Below are 18,187 nucleotides of genomic sequence, written 5' to 3'. Positions count from 1 at the left end.
TTTTCCTTCAATAACATGTACACATGGGCCGACTGTGCCTTTTCTTACTTCCTGCTTCTTGGAGGAATAAACCTCTAATGACTTTCGCTTACCTCTTAGCTCTAGAAGGGTCGAGTTTCACCCTCCGAAATGGACTAGATACGGCTAAGCTTACTTTAACTCGTGACTTATGTCATCAGTCCTACTAGCGTCTCCCAGAGACCTAAAGTGCGCTTCGACTCACTGCCACTGGAAGTCACAAACGTAGACAGGAGACTTTCTGTTTTGTGAGGAACTGTCCCCACTAGCTGTTATTTCAGCAACACCAGGACCGTCCCAAGACCCGTGCGACCTGCTCAATGAGACAGACCTGGTTTTCTAGATCCTAGATACACAGACAGAGACACAGGGGCACAGGGCAGAGCACAGAGTAGTTACCTATTACTAAATCCCTTCCATCGACCAGGCCAGCAGAAATAAGTTCCTGAGAGACGCCCTCGGCGGTATCTGCGGGGACAAAGCAGAAGGTGCTCTTTGTCACGTCACTACTACCTCTCAGAGGAGGTGCTGGCACTGCCAGGCCCAGGCTAGCTGCTAGATCCACAGAACCAAGGAGGCGGGTGGAGTCCTCTCCCCACACGAAGGTTCCTCCCACCACTGGGGCTGGCTAGAGGGCCGAATCTATGGCAGCCAGACGGCCAATATGAGCTCGATGTAAAGGTAACCTTCTACAGAAAGGTGTAATTTAGATGACTACAGGTTCTGCTCAAAAGAGCCCCCGCAGTGATGCCGCAGGGGAAACTCCTATTCTGAGGGTCACCGTGGCCCCGAGCCCCATCAGCTCTGAGAGGCGACCGCGAGCGTGCAACACCTCCAGGGCTAATACGACAAAATGCTTTATTTTCAAGTACACCTTGAAAGAGCAAATTGTAATCTCTTCCCTTTGGAGATCACACCCCAAGGGTTTTGCTGAAGTCACTTTCTTTTTTATTCCGGTGGGCTTGTCTTCGTATCTAGTTGTTATTTTAGGTGGCACAATAGGAGTGATGGGTATAACAGAAATGAAAAGACAAGGACAGAGCGTCCCGAGGCTGATCTCATCTCCAACTGTGACTCAGTGCTGCTGAACACTGAGCCCCCCAGAGGAACAGGAGGACCTCGGGGGGGGGGGGGGGGGGAGGGGGCGGGCACACATTTGAGCTGATGACCAGTGTGTGTTTGTTTGTTTTTTTTTAATTCTCAAGTTAGTTACCATGCCATGTAGTCTTGGCTTCAGGAGTAGAACCCAGTGATTGTCAGTGATTTGAATTAGTTCCTTAGTATGTGACTCTTCCTGGTTTTAAACAGTGAAACAGATACACCTCTGCACATCTGTATCTGTTCTCTTTCGTACTTAGTTACTGAGGCTACCAAGGTAGCGGGGAGAACAAGCACGGCACAAAGGACAAATGTGCTGGAGTCAGGCCACCTCCCCAATCTGAACCCTGAGTAACAAAGGCAAGAAAGAAACAAGCCTCATCCCAGGGAGAAGCTCAAGGCCAGAAACTATGCACGTCAGGGCTCAGCTTCAGCCTGGGGAGAGAGGAGCCTGGAAGCCTTGTTTCTTCTTCACTGTCATGGAGAAGGACAACCATGTTCAGTGACAAGAGTAAGAAATCTGCACCCTGACAAGTGTGGATATGAATTCTGGCTGCTCCCCTTTCCAGCTGTGTGAAGAGCAACAAGTAACCTCCCCCCTCTCTAACTTCATCATCTATGCAATGGGGACCATAATCCTTCCTTAGGGGGCTGCTCTGCGAATTTAGTGAGATATAATGTTTAGCACAATGCCTGGCCTACTACAGTAGGCCACAGATTAGAGCTACACTCGTTACTGTTGGTATCACGGTAGGTTTTATAAATGAGGTTAGTATCAAATAAATTGTATTTGAATTGTACTCATATGCTACCCCAAACCTTTAAACCAAGAACGTTTTCATCATCTTTTAGAAGCAAAATATATCCAAAGGACAAAAACTTCATGATATATTTCATTAAATAATAAATCAGAAGTCATTTTGTCTTCAATGTTTTTGATGTCTCACCTCTCCCAGGAGTAAACTCGAATCGAATATCATTTAGTTCTTTTTTTGAATTCCTATGAAAGAAAACAGAATGTGTAAAGTCAACTGAATTCATGCATACAGATGCTGCCAACATGTACTAGGAAAGCTGTGCCTCAAGAAAGAACATTCTTTCTATTCCCATAGATCATATGATTTGTTCTAACATGCTCACAGTGTAGGGCTCAGCCCAAACAACTGAAGAGTGAGCATCTAACAGTCTTACAACCCTTTTAACTTATATTCTCCACTGCGGAATATAAAAACCTCATGCTAAGAGGAGAAGGGGATTAAGGGCACACTTATTGTGATGAGCACCGAGTAATGTATGGAATTGCTCAATCACTACAGTATACACATGAAACTAACATGGCAATGTATGTTAATTATACTGGAAATAAATAAATGGAGGGGAAAATCCCAAGCACGAAGTAAACAAAACCAAACCAAAAAAGCCCTCATGCTTTTGAGGTGAATCTGACATGTGTACTCCCGTGCTTATTCCCACTCAGATGATCATATAAAACTAAGAGGAAAATGTAAGAGCCCCGGAAGGTATAATTAAAATGATAAATGATACAGGACGGAAGGGTTAGTATCTAAAATTATATAAAGAACTTACACAACTTAACACCAAAAACCCCAAATGATCCAATTAAAAAATGAGCAGAAGATGGGGCGCCTTGGTGGCTCCGTCGCTTAAGCGTCCAACTTCGGCTCAGGTCATGATCTTGCCGTTGATGAGTTCGAGCCCCGCGTCGGGCTCTGTGCCGACAGTTCGGAGCCTGGAGCCTGCTTCGGATTCTGTCTCCCTCTCTCTCTGCCCCTCCCTCACTCGCACTCTCTCTCTCTCTCTCAAAAATAAACAAACATTAAAAAAATTTTTTTTTTTCTAATGCCCAAATTTGTCATCCTTGTGAGAAACAGTTAAGAGAGTGTGTACGTCAGTCGCAGGACCTGTTAATAACGTCCAGGTCATCACACTGTTGCTACCACATCTGAGGGAAACCGCACCCCTGCAACACACATGCCGGAGGGCACACACGACCCCATCTACTCTCAGGCACAAACTGCCAGAAAAAAGAGTTACTTGCAAAGAGGAAGAAAAGCATCTTTAGAGTATTGAGGAAACAAACAGAAGCTGTTTACTTGCCTTAATCTGAGTACTAGGCTGACTGGGATCTTGGCTTCTTGTGAGCCTGCTCCTGAAGGCGGAGCCTAAAAATCGTTGAAAGTATAAAGTCAGTGTCTGGTCTACCAAGCATGGAGGTTACTCACTCACGGTCATCAGCAGAGGAAATGTCCACGTGGCGGCAACTTCCTTCATCTCCAGGGGAGGCCAGACCAGTCCCTGGGACATGTTCCCTGCTCTGGGAGGACATGCACTCCAAGGCAACAAAAAGAACTAAGTGCCAGCACAAGTCAAGCACAGTTAGAAAGATAATTCTCAACCCCACGTGAAATTCCATACATAGCCGTTTATAGTTTGCATTTTTCAGATCCTTGTTTCCTTCTACAAGGGTGAAAAACACGAAGGCTGCGTTTTTCCCTTTAAAAATTCTGCCAGTGTAGGGGCACCTGGGTGGCACCAGTCAGTTAAGCGTCGGACTCTTGGTTTAGGCCTGGGACGTGATCTCACGGTCACGGGTCCAGGCCCCGCATGGGGCTCTGCAATGACAGTATGGAGCCTGCTTGGGATTCTCTCTCTCCCTCTCTGCCCCTCCTCTACTCATGCATGCTCTCTCTCTCAAAATAAATAAACAAACTTTAAAAAATCTGCCAGTGTATCACATAGCAATGTACAAGGTAGGATCTAAACTGGCTGTGCCTCAGGAATCCACCTGGCCTGGAGGTTCCAGATCTTCTGATGGCTAAACGAATCCTCTCTGAAAACTGTTAAGTTATTCCTTGCTTACTAGAGAAGACACATTCTATTTAAGTCGTTTATAAAGTAAATCCAATCTTTCCATCAGTTTTCATAAGATAACTGTATCTTTTCCAATATGATGGAAAGAAATGAAAAGAAAGCTTGGGTTCGATGGAAAGGTTACATAAAGTCAGCACCATGACTAACCGGAAGCTCTCACAGCAGTGGTCTCTAAAGGCAGACCATCACGGGGACACAAAAGAAAAAAAAAAATCAGAACTTGCATTTTTACCTCTTTCTATTGAAAATGTTAGGGGAGAAAAAAAACGAAGTCTCCAATGTCTAATAAATGAATAGACTCTGGAAAGCTTACTCTAACCATGGGGCATAAGGTCACGTGTTCTGCACGGTATTTGGAATTTCCTGAGGGAAGCGAGGGAGGGATTCACACACAGCGGGGCCCTCACTCCCTTGACTGCTTTCAGTGTATGAGTATTCACGATTTTTGTGTGTGACTGACCACGTGCATTTATGGATTACATCACTTCACTTTAATGCAATCAACCCTCACAAAATTGACAAATATCTTAAAAAAGAGGAAAGCAAGAAAATCATGGACGGGAGACGGTATCGATAACACAAGCACAAGCGAAAGAAAAGGAAACAGAATTGCTGACAATCCTAGTGTGAGACGAACTCCAGCGGCCGCAGAATAATAATGAGCTCGTAAAAAGCTGACCGGAAACTACCTCCCAAATTTCTGATGTTTGGAATGTGGTTCATGTTATCCGTCATTAACTTATTATGCTGCCTAAAAACCTGTGGGATCCTTAAAAAACTCGCTTATTTGTATACAGTTAAAACTGTGAGAACAGAATCTCTAACTTGTTTCACAATCTCCCACCACAGCAACCTTACTACATAAGGTTGTGTTCCACGTCAATCTCTGCTTTCTTCATCTACCCAGAAGACTCCTGCTTACCTGGGCTGTTTTTGCCGGCTCTGCGGGGGCTGGGGGACAGACTTGAGTTGGCTGTGCAGGCATGTGCCCGGCTGGCTGAGGTAGATGAGCAGAAATCTGTTCTGGAACTTGGAGTAAAGTACCCACGGGATCAGCTGTCGGAAATAGCTGTAACGAGAACATACACACAGTGCTGCTTCAGTTGAGTGGAAAGGGAGGGAGGTGTATTGACGGGCAGGCAGGGCCTCCCAGGGTGACACTTTCAAAGCAGTGTTTGTGTGGCGTCCTGGCACATCTCTACATCTCTTGAATACATCTACTTCAAATAGAAGTCAAATATCTCTACCAGGCTTTTTTGTTATAACAACTTTTGTGAGATGTAATTCATATCCCACAAAATTCACCCACTGTAAGTATACAATTCAGTGATTTCTAGAAAATTTATACTTGTGCAAACATCACTACGATCTAGTTTTAGAACGTTCCCGTCAACTCAGAAAGTTCTCTTGTGCCCACTGACATTTAATTCCTCCGGCTCCCACACCCAGCCCTAGGCAACCACTGATTACTCTCTGTCCCTAGGAGTTTGCCTTTTCTGGATCTTTCATGTAAGTGAAGTACATGCTCTCTGTTGTGTCTGGCTTATTTCACTTAGCACAGTTTTCTGAGGTTCAGCCATATTACAGCCTATATATCAGTAGTTCATTTTTTTCTTCAGAATAGCATTTCATTACATCATATTTACTTTCAACTACATCTATTCTACCCTCTTTGCCCAATCAAATAGCACCTCTAAGATGCAGATTTAAGTAGTAAAGGGAAATTACAGAAGCTACATTTTTCTATGTGTTGGAACTTTCTATTACTTATAACGAAAAACAATTAACCAATGATTCATTAAAATATCTGAAATGCTTTTCAAGACCGAAAGCCAACATAGACATTATATATCTATTTTGCATGTTTGAAAGATTTCATAAATTTTAGTTAGGTAACTTGGGGGGGAAAAGACTGATGTTGAGTATAAAATCAAGGTAAACATATTCAAAATTATAAGTTGATGAAAAAAGTACAATGGCTAAAACTTAACAGTTGAAAGAGAAAATAACTGAAAAGTCAACAAGAGAGGTCTAAGGGCTGACAGTATGTAAACAAAATTGAGAGGCAAAGAAGTAAGGTTTTGTATTCATTTAGCTTCATACAGAGGAATTAAAGTAACTCTGGTGCTGGGGCACCTGGGTGGTTCAGTGGGTTAGGCAACCAACTTTGGCTCAGGTCATGATCTTGCAGTTCATGAGTTTGGGCTCAGATTCTGTGTCTCCTTCTCTCTTGCCCCTCCCCTATTCACACTCTGTCTTTCTCTTTCTCTCTCAAAAAGAAATAAACATCAAAAAAATTAAAAAAAAAAAAAAGCAATTCTGTGGTTCTGAATTTTGACAGAAAAAGAGAACGTAAGATTAGTTTGAAATTGATGGGGCACCTGGCGGGCCCAGTCGGCAGAGTTATGTGGCTCCTGATCTTGGGATTGTGAGTTTGAGCCTCATGTTGGGTACAGAGATTACTTAAAAATAAAAAAATCTTAAAAAAAAAAAAAAAAGATTTGAAAATATTAAATAGGAGTATTAGCACTATTTTAAAAGGGCAGTTTCCAAATTGCATGCACATATATGCTAACTTCTATTAACTGAAAGGTTATACAAAACAAAGCAATGAGAGGATATAGAGACATTGGAACCTTGAGCACTGCAGATGACAATGTAAAATAGTGCAGCCACTATGGAAAACAGTAAGGTGATTCCTCAGAAAGTTAAAAATAGAATTATCATATGATCCAGCAATTCCCTTCTGGGTAAGCCCCAAAGAATTAAAAGTAAGAACTCGAACAGATGTTTGTGTAGCCATGTTCACACTGGAATCATTCACAACAGCCTAAAGGTGAAAACAACCCAACTGTCTGTCCAGTGGAAGGGAAAAACAAATATGATGCATACCTACAATGGAATATTATTCAGCCTTAAAAAGGGAGGGAGGAAGGAAGTTCTGACACGCACTACATGGATGAACCCAGAGGGCATTATGCTAAGTGAAAAAGGCAGTCTCGAAGGGCTTATGGTTTATGATCCCATTTGCATGAGGTATATATAGAACGGTGGCTGCCAGGGGCTGGGGGGGAGGAAAAAATGGGGTGACTGCTAATCTGGAGTTGCACGGTTGGTGATGGTTGCACAACAGTGCGAATGTACTGAAAGCCACTGAACTGCACCCACAAAAATGGTTAAGATGGTAACTTTTATGTTATGTCTATTTCACCACAATTTCAAACATAACAACAAAGTAATGAGCCCTGAAGTATGAGTATGAGCTTGTGAGAGTCCATGTGGGAATGCCACTGAGGCAAAGGGACAAGAAGATCACACGAACAACTCTGGGTAAACTGTAAAATACCCTCTCCACTCAACTTTGGAGAAACTAAGAATTAATTAGTCTAGAATAGGTTAGAGTAAGAAATAATCTTAAATGCTCAGAAAATCATAAGGAGAAAAGTTATTTCTTTTCTTAGCAGAGGCTAAGTTTGGGATCATCCTCATTCAGGGACGCAGGCTGTGGTGGCAGGGGTAAGGGGACCCAGGGAACAACAGAATGGCTCTTCCTTCTGCTAACATTTCATTGCCCAAAGCAACTGCCATGGCCACGAGTAACTTCAAGGGGTCAGGAGATGCAATTCTACCAGGTAGCACGAGGAGGAACCAGAAATCTTAATGAATCGCAGTGCTGATGTAAGTTCTGACGTAACTGGCCTGATAATATGCTGAAGTGCAGTATTCATTTTCAGTCTTAAAATATGTGATACCATATAGACAAATCCTGCACATAATTGTGTACAAAATTGTATACTATACACACAAATCAAGTGGGGAAAAAAGCAACTTCTAAGAATAGGGGCAAAACCAAACTGATTTAAGGGGTCAAGACGTGTAACTGTTAAATCACTACTGAGCCTGGAATGCAGATGCTGCCCGAAGGAAAAATGCATCCCCCAAAATGATTGTTATCTTCACGTAATGAGCGTAAGGCAGGCCAGCCCAACAGGATTCTGTTTAGTGGGATTGCCTATCATAATGAGGCAACAGCTAAAGACAACATAATGTATATGACAAGAGAAGATGATAGAGGGGTAAAACCCAAAAACGATAGGTAGCATACGACAAATTCCTGGACAGATTAATGCAAAAAGACGACTTTCCACTTTAGGCGGCCCAAGCCAAAAAAGTAATTCATAAAGTCAGGCTGGAAAGGAAGGAAGAACTTCCTGGGCCTCCAAGCCAACTTTTTTTTTTTTTTTTTAAATACTTATTTTTGAGAGACAGAGAGAGACAGAGCACAAGTGGGGGGAGGGGCGGAGAGAGAATGAGACACAGAATCAGAAGCAGGCTCCAGGCTCTGCACTGGCAGCACAGAGCCTGATGCGGGGCTCGAACTCACAAACTGTGAGATTGCTTAACTGACTCAGCCCCCCAGGTGCCCCCAGGCCAACTTTTAAAATGAGTGCAATGGCGCTGACTTACTGCAGAAATCCATTCAAACTCAGAATCGATACCTCTGATGAAATTTGGCTGCTACAAATTCTCATTCCCATTTAGGCACATATAAAAAAAAATGTGCTTACCATTAAAAACAAAACAAAAGCACACACACTTTAATGACTCAAAACCCACAACTACTTACCTCAGAATTTGATAATGATTCTTTCACTCGGGGAGACTAAAAGAAATACAAAAAAGGCTTATTAACTCAAAACTTAGGTTACTTGTAGTTCCAAACTGCACTGAATGTTGAAATGCAAGTAAACTCCATTTCATTCTGATCCATTAAGTCACTGGTAACTCTAGTGAAAGTTTTCTGGAAAAAGAAAATATCATGATGCTATTGTATTCTTTGTCCAGGTAGCCTTTAATACATCAATGTTCTATGGTATTTTAAGAGTTCCCAACTTGAGGTTTATAACAAACATGGGACTGAGTTCTCAGGCAGCAGGGAGGTCACACTCTTCAAAGTACAATTCTTTCTACTAATCATGAACATGTTATGTACATAATATCCTAGACCAACTGCAAGCCTTCAAGCTCATTATCCAACACACCCTCAAAGCAGAGTAATTTGTATTATGGGCTTCAGCTGGAGAACACTCTTGAGCCAAAACTGAAAATTTTGGCAAATTTATAATCTGCCACTTGAAAAATCTATGCTAAATTTATTTAGTAAACCGTAACAGTTAGTAGTGATTCTGGACACAGGTAATGGAGAATACAAAAAAACAAAAAACGAAACCCTGAACATATCTTTAAACAAATATCAGTTTCTGGTAAATTCTACCAAGCATAAATTTAGACTACTTAAAAGGTCAGCTTAGGCTTTTTAAAGTTTTCATCACTATTTCATTGAAGAGAATCAAGGTTCAGGTGATAGCTAATATATCACAGCAAGTATACGGCCAACCCAACACCCTTTTTAACTTGATGTTTGGAAACAATTTCAAACTTACAGAAATTTCTGTTAGAATAAGAACAGTACAAAGAACACAAGTATACCTCTGACCCAGATTCACCCATCATTAACTTTTTTTCCTTATCTCTCTTTTTAAACACACACACACACACACACACACACACACACACACACACACACACACATAAAACCAATCATATTGCTCTTGTACTATCTGAGAATTAGTTGAATAGACTGTAGCTGTTTACCACTGAACCATTACTGTGTATTTCTTAAGAACAGGGCTATTCTCTTCTATAACTTCATACTACTATAGTAGTAAATTTCAGTAAATTTCACAATAATGCTAATTTTCATCAGCTAGTCCGGGCATTTGCCAAGTTGTCCAGTATGCGGTAACTATTTTTCCCCTTGTAACTAATAGGCAAGCTGTGGAGAAGACACTTCAAGACCCTGAAAATATTCTGCTCATCAAAAATTTCCCCTATACTTTGCACCCACTGATGATCCTTGTCTGACCTAATTTTTATGACTGCTATCATGGCTATAAAGTGATGATTTTGCCCTCCAATACTCCTCTACATTTCCCAGTCAGCACCGGCAATTTACTGTAATGAAAAACCATCCCTCTCCCCCACTTAAAATCTACCTATTCATTATTGGCACAGACTCATAGAGTCCTAGTTTTTAAATGGTTTACAAATTATTACTGCATTTAAGGATTTTGATAGTTACATTCTAATTTGGTCAGTGGGAGCTCATTCAATCTGGGCCTTGTATTATTATGATTTTTTTTAAATAAAACACTTTTTTTTTGACGAGAAGATATTCCAGATTCATCTTGTATTTTCCCTGTGTAAGCCCTGGAATCAGCCATCTCTCCAAGGGGCCCTTGTTCTTTTCGTACAGAATGGCATTAAAGACCAAGATCTGGGCATAAATTGTGCTCACTGTTCTTGTTTTCCTGACTCTTTGCATAACCTCTTTGGTAACCTCTGATTGGATGCCAGATACTGTGAATTTTATCTTGCTGCGTGCTGACAATTTTGTATTTCTATAAATCTTCTTGAGCTTTGTTCTGGAGTACAGTCAAATTACTTGGAAACAGTTTCATCCTTTCAGATTTTGCTTTATGAGTTGTTGACTGCATCTGGAGCAGTGCTCAATCTAGGGCTATACGCTCCCCACTACGTAGACAAGCTTTCTGAGAACTCTACCCAATGTCTTGTGAATGACAGGTTTCCACACTCTGGCTGGTGGAAATGGGCACTGCTGCTGGCTCTCTGTGAGGGCTGGGTGCTGCTATCCCGCCTCAGGCGGTTTTCTCACATGTATTCCTTGAAGAGTATTCCACTGAACCCTCAAAAGGGAACCTCTGCAGACTTCTGAGCTTCTCTCTGTGTGTAGCTCTCTCCTCCCTGGTACTCTACTGATTTTATCTGCTTCCGTCTCCCTGGACTCTTAGCCCTATTTCCTCAACTCAGGAAAACACTTTTCAAGCCATAATGAAGGGAACAGTCAATCAAATAAAACTGCTCCATAAATGGAAGAATGGGCAGAGGACATTAAAATGGTTATTGTAACTATACTATAGTTATAATACACATTAGCTTCAAAGTTAAGTAGAGACATGGAAGTGTAAAAAATGAACAAGCATGAAATCAAACTTGTAAAATATTACCGTGTCTGTGATATAAAATAGACTGAATGGGATTAGCAGCAATCAGGTATTGCAGAAGAAAAGATGAATGAACTTGAAGGCCCACAACAGAAACTGTGCAAAATAAGACTGAATAAAAAGAGAATTTTTAAAAAGGAAAATCAGTGAACTTGCAGACAATTTTAAGCAGCCTAATATACATGTTATTGGAGCCTCCGAGGTGCATGAAGGGCAGAAAAAAATATTTGAAAATATAATGGCTGAAAATTTCCAAACTTGATAAAAATCTATACACCCACAGATACATGAAAATAAATAAACCCAGGCATATCAAAATCAAATTGCTCAAAAAACCGTTCAAAAAGAAAAAAAATATTAAAAGCAGCAAGAGTAAAAAGACATGTAACTTATAAAAGAACAAGACAAGGGATACCAGATTTCTCAATAGAAACAATGCAAACAAGAATACGGTGAAACAACATCTTCAAAATACTGAAAGAAAAAGCCTATCATTCTAAAATTCTATACCTAGCAAAAGTGTCTTTTCAAAACAAAGATACAAACAATAGAGACATTTTTGGACAAAAAAACCTTAAGCAAATCATCACCAACAGATCCACACTACAAAAACTGTTCAGGGAAGTTCTTCAGAACTTCCAAAAAAGGAAATGATATAAAGATGGAAATTTGGATCTCCATAAGAGTCTATTTTGAATATGTGCTGAATTTTGTCAAAGCTTTTTTGGAACATATCAAAATAAGAATATGACTTGACCTCTCTTTAGGCCTATTAATATTACAAGATTTCCTAATACTGAGCCATCCTTGCACCCTACTCCATGTGATCATGGCATTTACTTTCAACATCGTTCAGTTTAGTTTTAAAAGACCCTCCTTTCACAAAAGAATTCACAGCATCAAAAATGGCTAACGTGGAAACTACAAAAGTGTATAATTTTCTATGCTGTTTACATATCAGTGTATTAGGTTATAAAATACTATAAAATCCTATATGTATTTCAGAACTACAAAATTTTAAATAAATTTCTCTTACAGTTAGCTAGGGGGTAATAGTCAGACATTGAAACACTCTAATTTTTCTTCCCAAATATTGTGTGTTGGTCAGAGAAAACACCGTATCATCTCTTTCATAGGAAGCTAGAACTACAAGATTTCATGTACCTCTACCTTCCTCTGATCACTTTAATAGAACATTACAAAAGAATACTGATTTAAGGAGGAATCATATGAAAAAGTAAGGAGAAAGTCTCTTTTCACAGTCTCACATTTTAATAAACTCACAATTGTATGTAATCAAATGTTTATATCTGTTATCTCCTGAAGAGCTTTCCAAGGTTAGAATGTAATAAATTTTTACCAATTTTCCTTGGCAAAGTCTTTACAAACTTAGCTCTGCAAAAAGACTAGACTCAAAGACTTCAGCTAACAAGATCAACAAGTCTTCAATGTTGACCAGCAAGTCATAAATGCTATGACGGAGCAGGTCTTATAAGCAGGCAGACATGTACCACCTACCCACCATTCATACCACAAAAAGGTTCTAGGCAGTAAAAGCCACGATGAACCTCAAACATTAGTATTTCTCATGTACATTTCTATTCTTAGGAATGAGTCCTAATAATCAACTTGAGGCATTAACTTTAGGCAAGAGTGATGGAATAAAACCAAAAGAAGACCTCTGTCTACACACACACACACACACACACACACACACACACACACACGCATGCACCCACGTACATAAACACCAAAACATACACCCTCCAGGATATACCAACTGAAGAAAGGTATTTTGTTCTTCTTCAGGCAGAAGGTTAGCAGACTTCAGGGAAAAAGTTAGGCTTTCAAGTTCAATAATCTCTTCTTCTGCAATGTCTCATCAGCCATTAATCCTATCAAGTGTATTCTCATCTCAGACACAGTAGTCCCCTTCTCTAGATTTTGGTCATTTTCATATGCCCTAAATATCATATCCAAACAGATGTGTCAGTCCACTTTTCCACGTAGAATTAAATGGGTTCCTATTGTTAATAACTTGCTCAAGGAAATTCTATCCCTCACACTTGTATTTTTCACACTTCAGCTGTCAAACTGAACAGAACCAAAGAATATAGCATATCTCAGAGGCTTCAGACAAAAGATAGAGCTCTAGCTAAAGCACACAGTTTAACAAAACTTACCCTGAGTTGTGAAATTGCTGCTTTCCCTTCCTCACTTTCTTCATCAAACTCATCATCACTCCACTCCCAGCCGCCATCTTCTGTCTTATGAAGGCGGCCACTAGAACCTGGTACTCTCCGAACCTGCACATTAGGAAGAGAGATGTGGGTTATGGTAGTGCTTGGTATTTACTATGTATACTATACATATCTTCTACTCCTCACTTGCTCTTTGTGCTCCACTATCGGTCTTTACTCCCACCACTGACTTTCCCTACGCTTCTATACTCTTGAGCCCAAACACCATCCAAATCCTTCTTATGTGAAGTCATAGACCAAATCTTATTAATGGTTTCATGTTCCGAGAAATTTAAAAGTTTTTTCAGCCCCCAAAATAAATAAATCCAAGATAAAGAAGATTCTGCTTTTTTCATTTTAAAAATCACAATTATACCTACAGTTTCAAGAGTACTATAGCTGCACAAGTTTTGTTAAGAAAAACAGCAATTTCTGGGGCGCCTGGGTGGCGCAGTCGGTTAAGCGTCCGACTTCAGCCAGGTCACGATCTCGCGGTCCGGGAGTTCGAGCCCCGCGTCAGGCTCTGGGCTGATGGCTCAGAGCCTGGAGCCTGTTTCCGATTCTGTGTCTCCCTCTCTCTCTGCCCCTCCCCCGTTCATGCTCTGTCTCTCTCTGTCCCAAAAATAAATAAACGTTGAAAAAAAAAATTAAAACAAAAAAAGAAAAACAGCAATTTCCTAACTTTTATCCTCTTACAGGGAGCCACTTTTAACTCATTTTGGCTTATTCTTTTTAAATTAACATTCATCTCTCTAAGACTGTGTTCTTATTATTACCCCTTGAATTTTTGGTTTTAGAAATTATCTACTGGACTTCAAACTATAAAAGATAAGAATTTAATCCTATTATCAACCCCCCTCTTTTCTCAAGATACATTGTAATTTTGGTTAAATAAAAATTCAGTGTTTCCATGACATGATTGTATAAATGATACAGTTAAGTCTTATTGTGTATTACAATTACTTTTCTCTACTGTATAACTTTTTTGTTTCCCCTATAGTTAATATTTGCTTATTTTTATGTACTTGTCATATTTATCCCCAAATTCTCTGTATAAATCTCCTCTCACCATATTCATATACATTATTAGGTATTCATCACCTTCCTGAGGAAGACCCTCACCAGAGCCTCCCACCTAGACTGGTTTCACACCAGCTCTGGACTTCAGATCTCACTCTATCATCAGCTCTGTTTCCTGGACCACACGACTTCCTTGTTCTCAGTTTAAGCACTTCCTCCATTATTAGCATAGCACATTAACTGAAGCCATGCATTTCTCAACTTTTTGAGTCCATCCCTACCCTTCACTTATAGTTTGCCTGGTAAAAAAGTCTGGGTTAGTAGAAAAACTTTCTTTCATAATGTTGCACACAACTGCTTCGTTGTGACCTGGCTTCCAGAGGATCAGTCCGTGATCTTTCCCTTTTCTCTGGAAGCTACGGGATCTTTTTTTTTTGCCTCCAGTATTCTGAGCTAGAATGGCAATGTGTCTTAGTGCTGGTCTATTTCCATTCATTGCACTAGGGCTCTTTCAATCTGTAAATTCAGGACTATCTGTTTTGGAAATTTTTCTTGAATTATTTCTTCAGTGATTTCCCTTGTTTTTCTTGGTTCTGCTTTTCTGGAACTCTTTACTCAAAGACTGAACCTTCTCAAGTGATCCTCTAATGTTGTTGTCTTTTTCTCCTGTAATCTATCTCTTGGCCATCTGGGGTCTATTTTCTGGGAAATTTCCTCAGCTGTACCATACAACCTGTGTATTGAATATTTTCATTTCTTCTCTGGCGTTTTCCATTTCCAAGAGCTTTTTGTTCATGGAGGTGTCACTGTCTATATGCTCCTCTTCTAAAGTAACAGCTCTAGGGGCGTCTGGGTGGTTCAGTTGGTTAGGCATCTGACTTCGGCTCAGGTCACGATCTCATGGTTGTGAGTTCGAGCCCCACGTCGGGCTGTGTGCTGACAAGTCAGACCCGGAGCCTGTTTTGGATTCTGTGTTTCCTTCTCTCTCTCTCTCCCTGTACCCCACTTGTGCTCTGTCTCTTTCTCTCTCAAAAATAAATTAAACATGTAAAAAACATTTAAAGTAACAGCTTTATTGAGATGTAATTCATATACCATATAATAATACCATTTAAGGCATACAATTCCATTTTTTTTTAGTATATTCAGAGTTGTGAAACCATCTCTACAAGTAAATCCAGACCACTTTCCTCACTTCCCCACACCGCAAAAAACACCACATAACCATCAGCAGTCACTGCCCATTTCCGTACAATCCTCCCAGTCCTGGGCAACCTTGCATCCACTTTGTCTCCGTACGTTTTCCTATTCCGGACACTTCACATAAATAGAATCAGATAACATGTGGTCTTTTATAACCAGCTTATGATGAGCACAAGGTTTTAAAGGTTTTCCTCACATTATGACATGTATCAGCACTTCATTTCTTTTTACTGATGAATAAATATTTCATCATATGGACACATGACATTTTACATATCCATTCACCAAGAGATGAAGAATCGGGTTGTTTCCACTTTTTGGTTATTATGAATAATGCTGCTGGGAACATTCCTGCACGCATCTTTGTGTGTACATGTTTTCCATTCTCCCAGGTATGCCTAGGAGTGGAACTCCTCATATGCTCATATGGCAGCTTTGTTGAGTCTTTTGAGAAACTGCCAGACTACTTTCTAACGTGGCTGCACCGCCTCACATTTTCATCAGTAGCGCGAGGGTTCCAATTTCCCTACGTCTTTATCAACACTTGCTATTGTCTGTCTTTTTTATTATAATCAACCTAGTGGGTCATCACTGTTTTTGTGTAGTGTGAGGAAAGGGCTCAACTCCACACTTCACTCTGGTGGCTGCAAACAGTGATTTAACAGAGTCCAGAATTAATTCATCAATTGTGTAACATCCCTTTTCATTCTAGTAGACAGCTCACATAGGCATACTGTGGACTAATGATATTTGATGAATAAAAATATACCAAAGGATGCTAAAGAATTGAAAAAAATGAGTACTATACTATTAACAAAGAATTACTTAACATATACTTTCAAAATGCAGAAGTAAATTTACTCTAACCAATTTCCTAGGAAACTGGAGTTAAATCCCCATTTACCTTTTTAGCTCTTTCAGAAATAGTTGGTGCTCTCTGCAGTATTTTTTCTTGAAGAAATTCTTTATTCTGCAGAGGAAAAATATGTTTTCTTCTTAAAAGAAGCTTTTATTGAACCACAGAAATTGACACCGAATATTCAAGCACAATTAAAATACCATATAGTAACTTTTATAAAGAAGTCTGAGGAACGCTTCCATTCTTTTATTCTGAAATTGAAGCTCCTTTAGTACATTACTACCATGGTTTCACAAACCGAGACAGAGCCTTAGTGTGCTGTATGAATATTATCAATGAAAAGTTTGCTTTACCCTAGGTCCTTTAGGATCATGGTCCCACACTTCCAACTATAGTAACATCGCACTTACCCGTTAGCTTTGGGAAAGGAGAGTTTTACCAAATTCAGTAGTAAAACCTCTGAACTGAGAGTTCGGTATTTTTCACAGATTGTATTTAATAATGGCAATATTCACTGTTCTCGTTCTAAGTTTAACCTGATGTTTAAATTAATTTATATGAAAAACACATTTACCAATTCTAAAGCATGTGTCTTAATTACCAAAGGTTGTACAGATAATGCCCCCAGCAATTATTTGATCTACTTTTCCAAACATCACTTTTGGATCACTTTTCCAAACATTATCGTCTAAAGATAAAACAACTTCTGAGCAGTGAATCTAATTTAGGTAACTGAGGTAGGTCACATGAACACGTAAAATCAAAAGTTAGAATTTCTTACCTTTGCTTTTTGGAAAAATTTGTGCCTTAACAGTTCTGCTGCTGTTGGTCTAAAACCAGAAAAGAACGTTTTAATAGTTAATTCAAGTGTAACTGTGGGTTTCCATCTTCAAAAATGAGAAAATGATTTCTTGAGCAGCAAGATAAAATCTCAGTGTTCTCCACTTTCCTTAACGGGCTAAAAAGCAAAAAGCAGGATAAACTCGGTACAAGAGATTGAGTAGAGAAGAAAACCCAAATAGAAATGTTCTGATAATAATTATTGCAGGTTCTTTGCAAAATTCATTAGTGAAATGTTTCTTTAGGAGTCATGATTTCTTAGTGGCTTCCAATATACTTGCTATTATTTTCTCAAGAATATTATTTCCCAATAATATAGACAATATCTACTTTAACAAGTCGTAAAAATAAATTTAATCTCACATAGAGGAAATGGACCAAATCAAGCTGCTTCTTGCCATGTGGCTGCTTGCCAGCCTTCAACTTATGTAAATACATAGTCTTAAAAATAGATCTGATGGGGCCTGGGTGGCTCAGTTGGTTAAGCATCTTGATTTCAGCTCAGTTTGTGATCTCATGATTGTGAGACTGAGCCCTGCATCAGCCTCAGCACTAGACACGGAGCCTACTTAAGATTCTCTCTCCCTCTCTCTCTGCCCCTCCCCTCTGCTTGCACTCTATCTCAACACACACACACACACACACACACACACACACATGCACACACGCACGCAAATAGATCTCACAATTTCCTTTAAAAAATTGAAGATTCTAAAAGTAATGTATATATTCCCCAAATTGACTCTAAATTCAGTTTTTAACTGTACAGATAAAGGCATCATCACTGTCAGTTGTATAAACTTTTAAATAGTATGATTGAGAATAAAGAATAAACAATACTACACTTAAGAGACTGGACCTGATTACACCACATATCCCACTATATAACTCTGAGCAAATCTCTTCTCTAAGGTTCTGTATTACCTACCTGG

General features: G+C 39.8%; 1 protein-coding gene across 2 annotated transcripts in view; it reads right to left on the bottom strand.

The window, feature by feature from the left end:
• Positions 1 to 18,187, bottom strand: part of OXSR1 (oxidative stress responsive kinase 1) — a 103,557-nt gene that overhangs the window by 3,865 nt on the left and 81,505 nt on the right. For both annotated transcript variants that reach the window (XM_030328386.2, XM_030328387.1), the window contains 8 exons: positions 17,197 to 17,245; positions 16,461 to 16,526; positions 13,277 to 13,399; positions 8,636 to 8,671; positions 4,931 to 5,077; positions 3,235 to 3,299; positions 2,064 to 2,116; positions 418 to 486 (listed from right to left, as the gene is read on the bottom strand). In XM_030328386.2, coding sequence (XP_030184246.1) covers positions 418 to 486; positions 2,064 to 2,116; positions 3,235 to 3,299; positions 4,931 to 5,077; positions 8,636 to 8,671; positions 13,277 to 13,399; positions 16,461 to 16,526; positions 17,197 to 17,245 — 608 coding nt within the window. The remainder of the gene's footprint in view (positions 1 to 417; positions 487 to 2,063; positions 2,117 to 3,234; positions 3,300 to 4,930; positions 5,078 to 8,635; positions 8,672 to 13,276; positions 13,400 to 16,460; positions 16,527 to 17,196; positions 17,246 to 18,187) is intronic.

Source organism: Lynx canadensis, chromosome C2 (genome assembly GCF_007474595.2).
Source record: "Lynx canadensis isolate LIC74 chromosome C2, mLynCan4.pri.v2, whole genome shotgun sequence".
Taxonomy (NCBI): domain Eukaryota; kingdom Metazoa; phylum Chordata; class Mammalia; order Carnivora; family Felidae; genus Lynx; species Lynx canadensis.
This window is presented reverse-complemented; position numbering and strand designations above follow the sequence as displayed.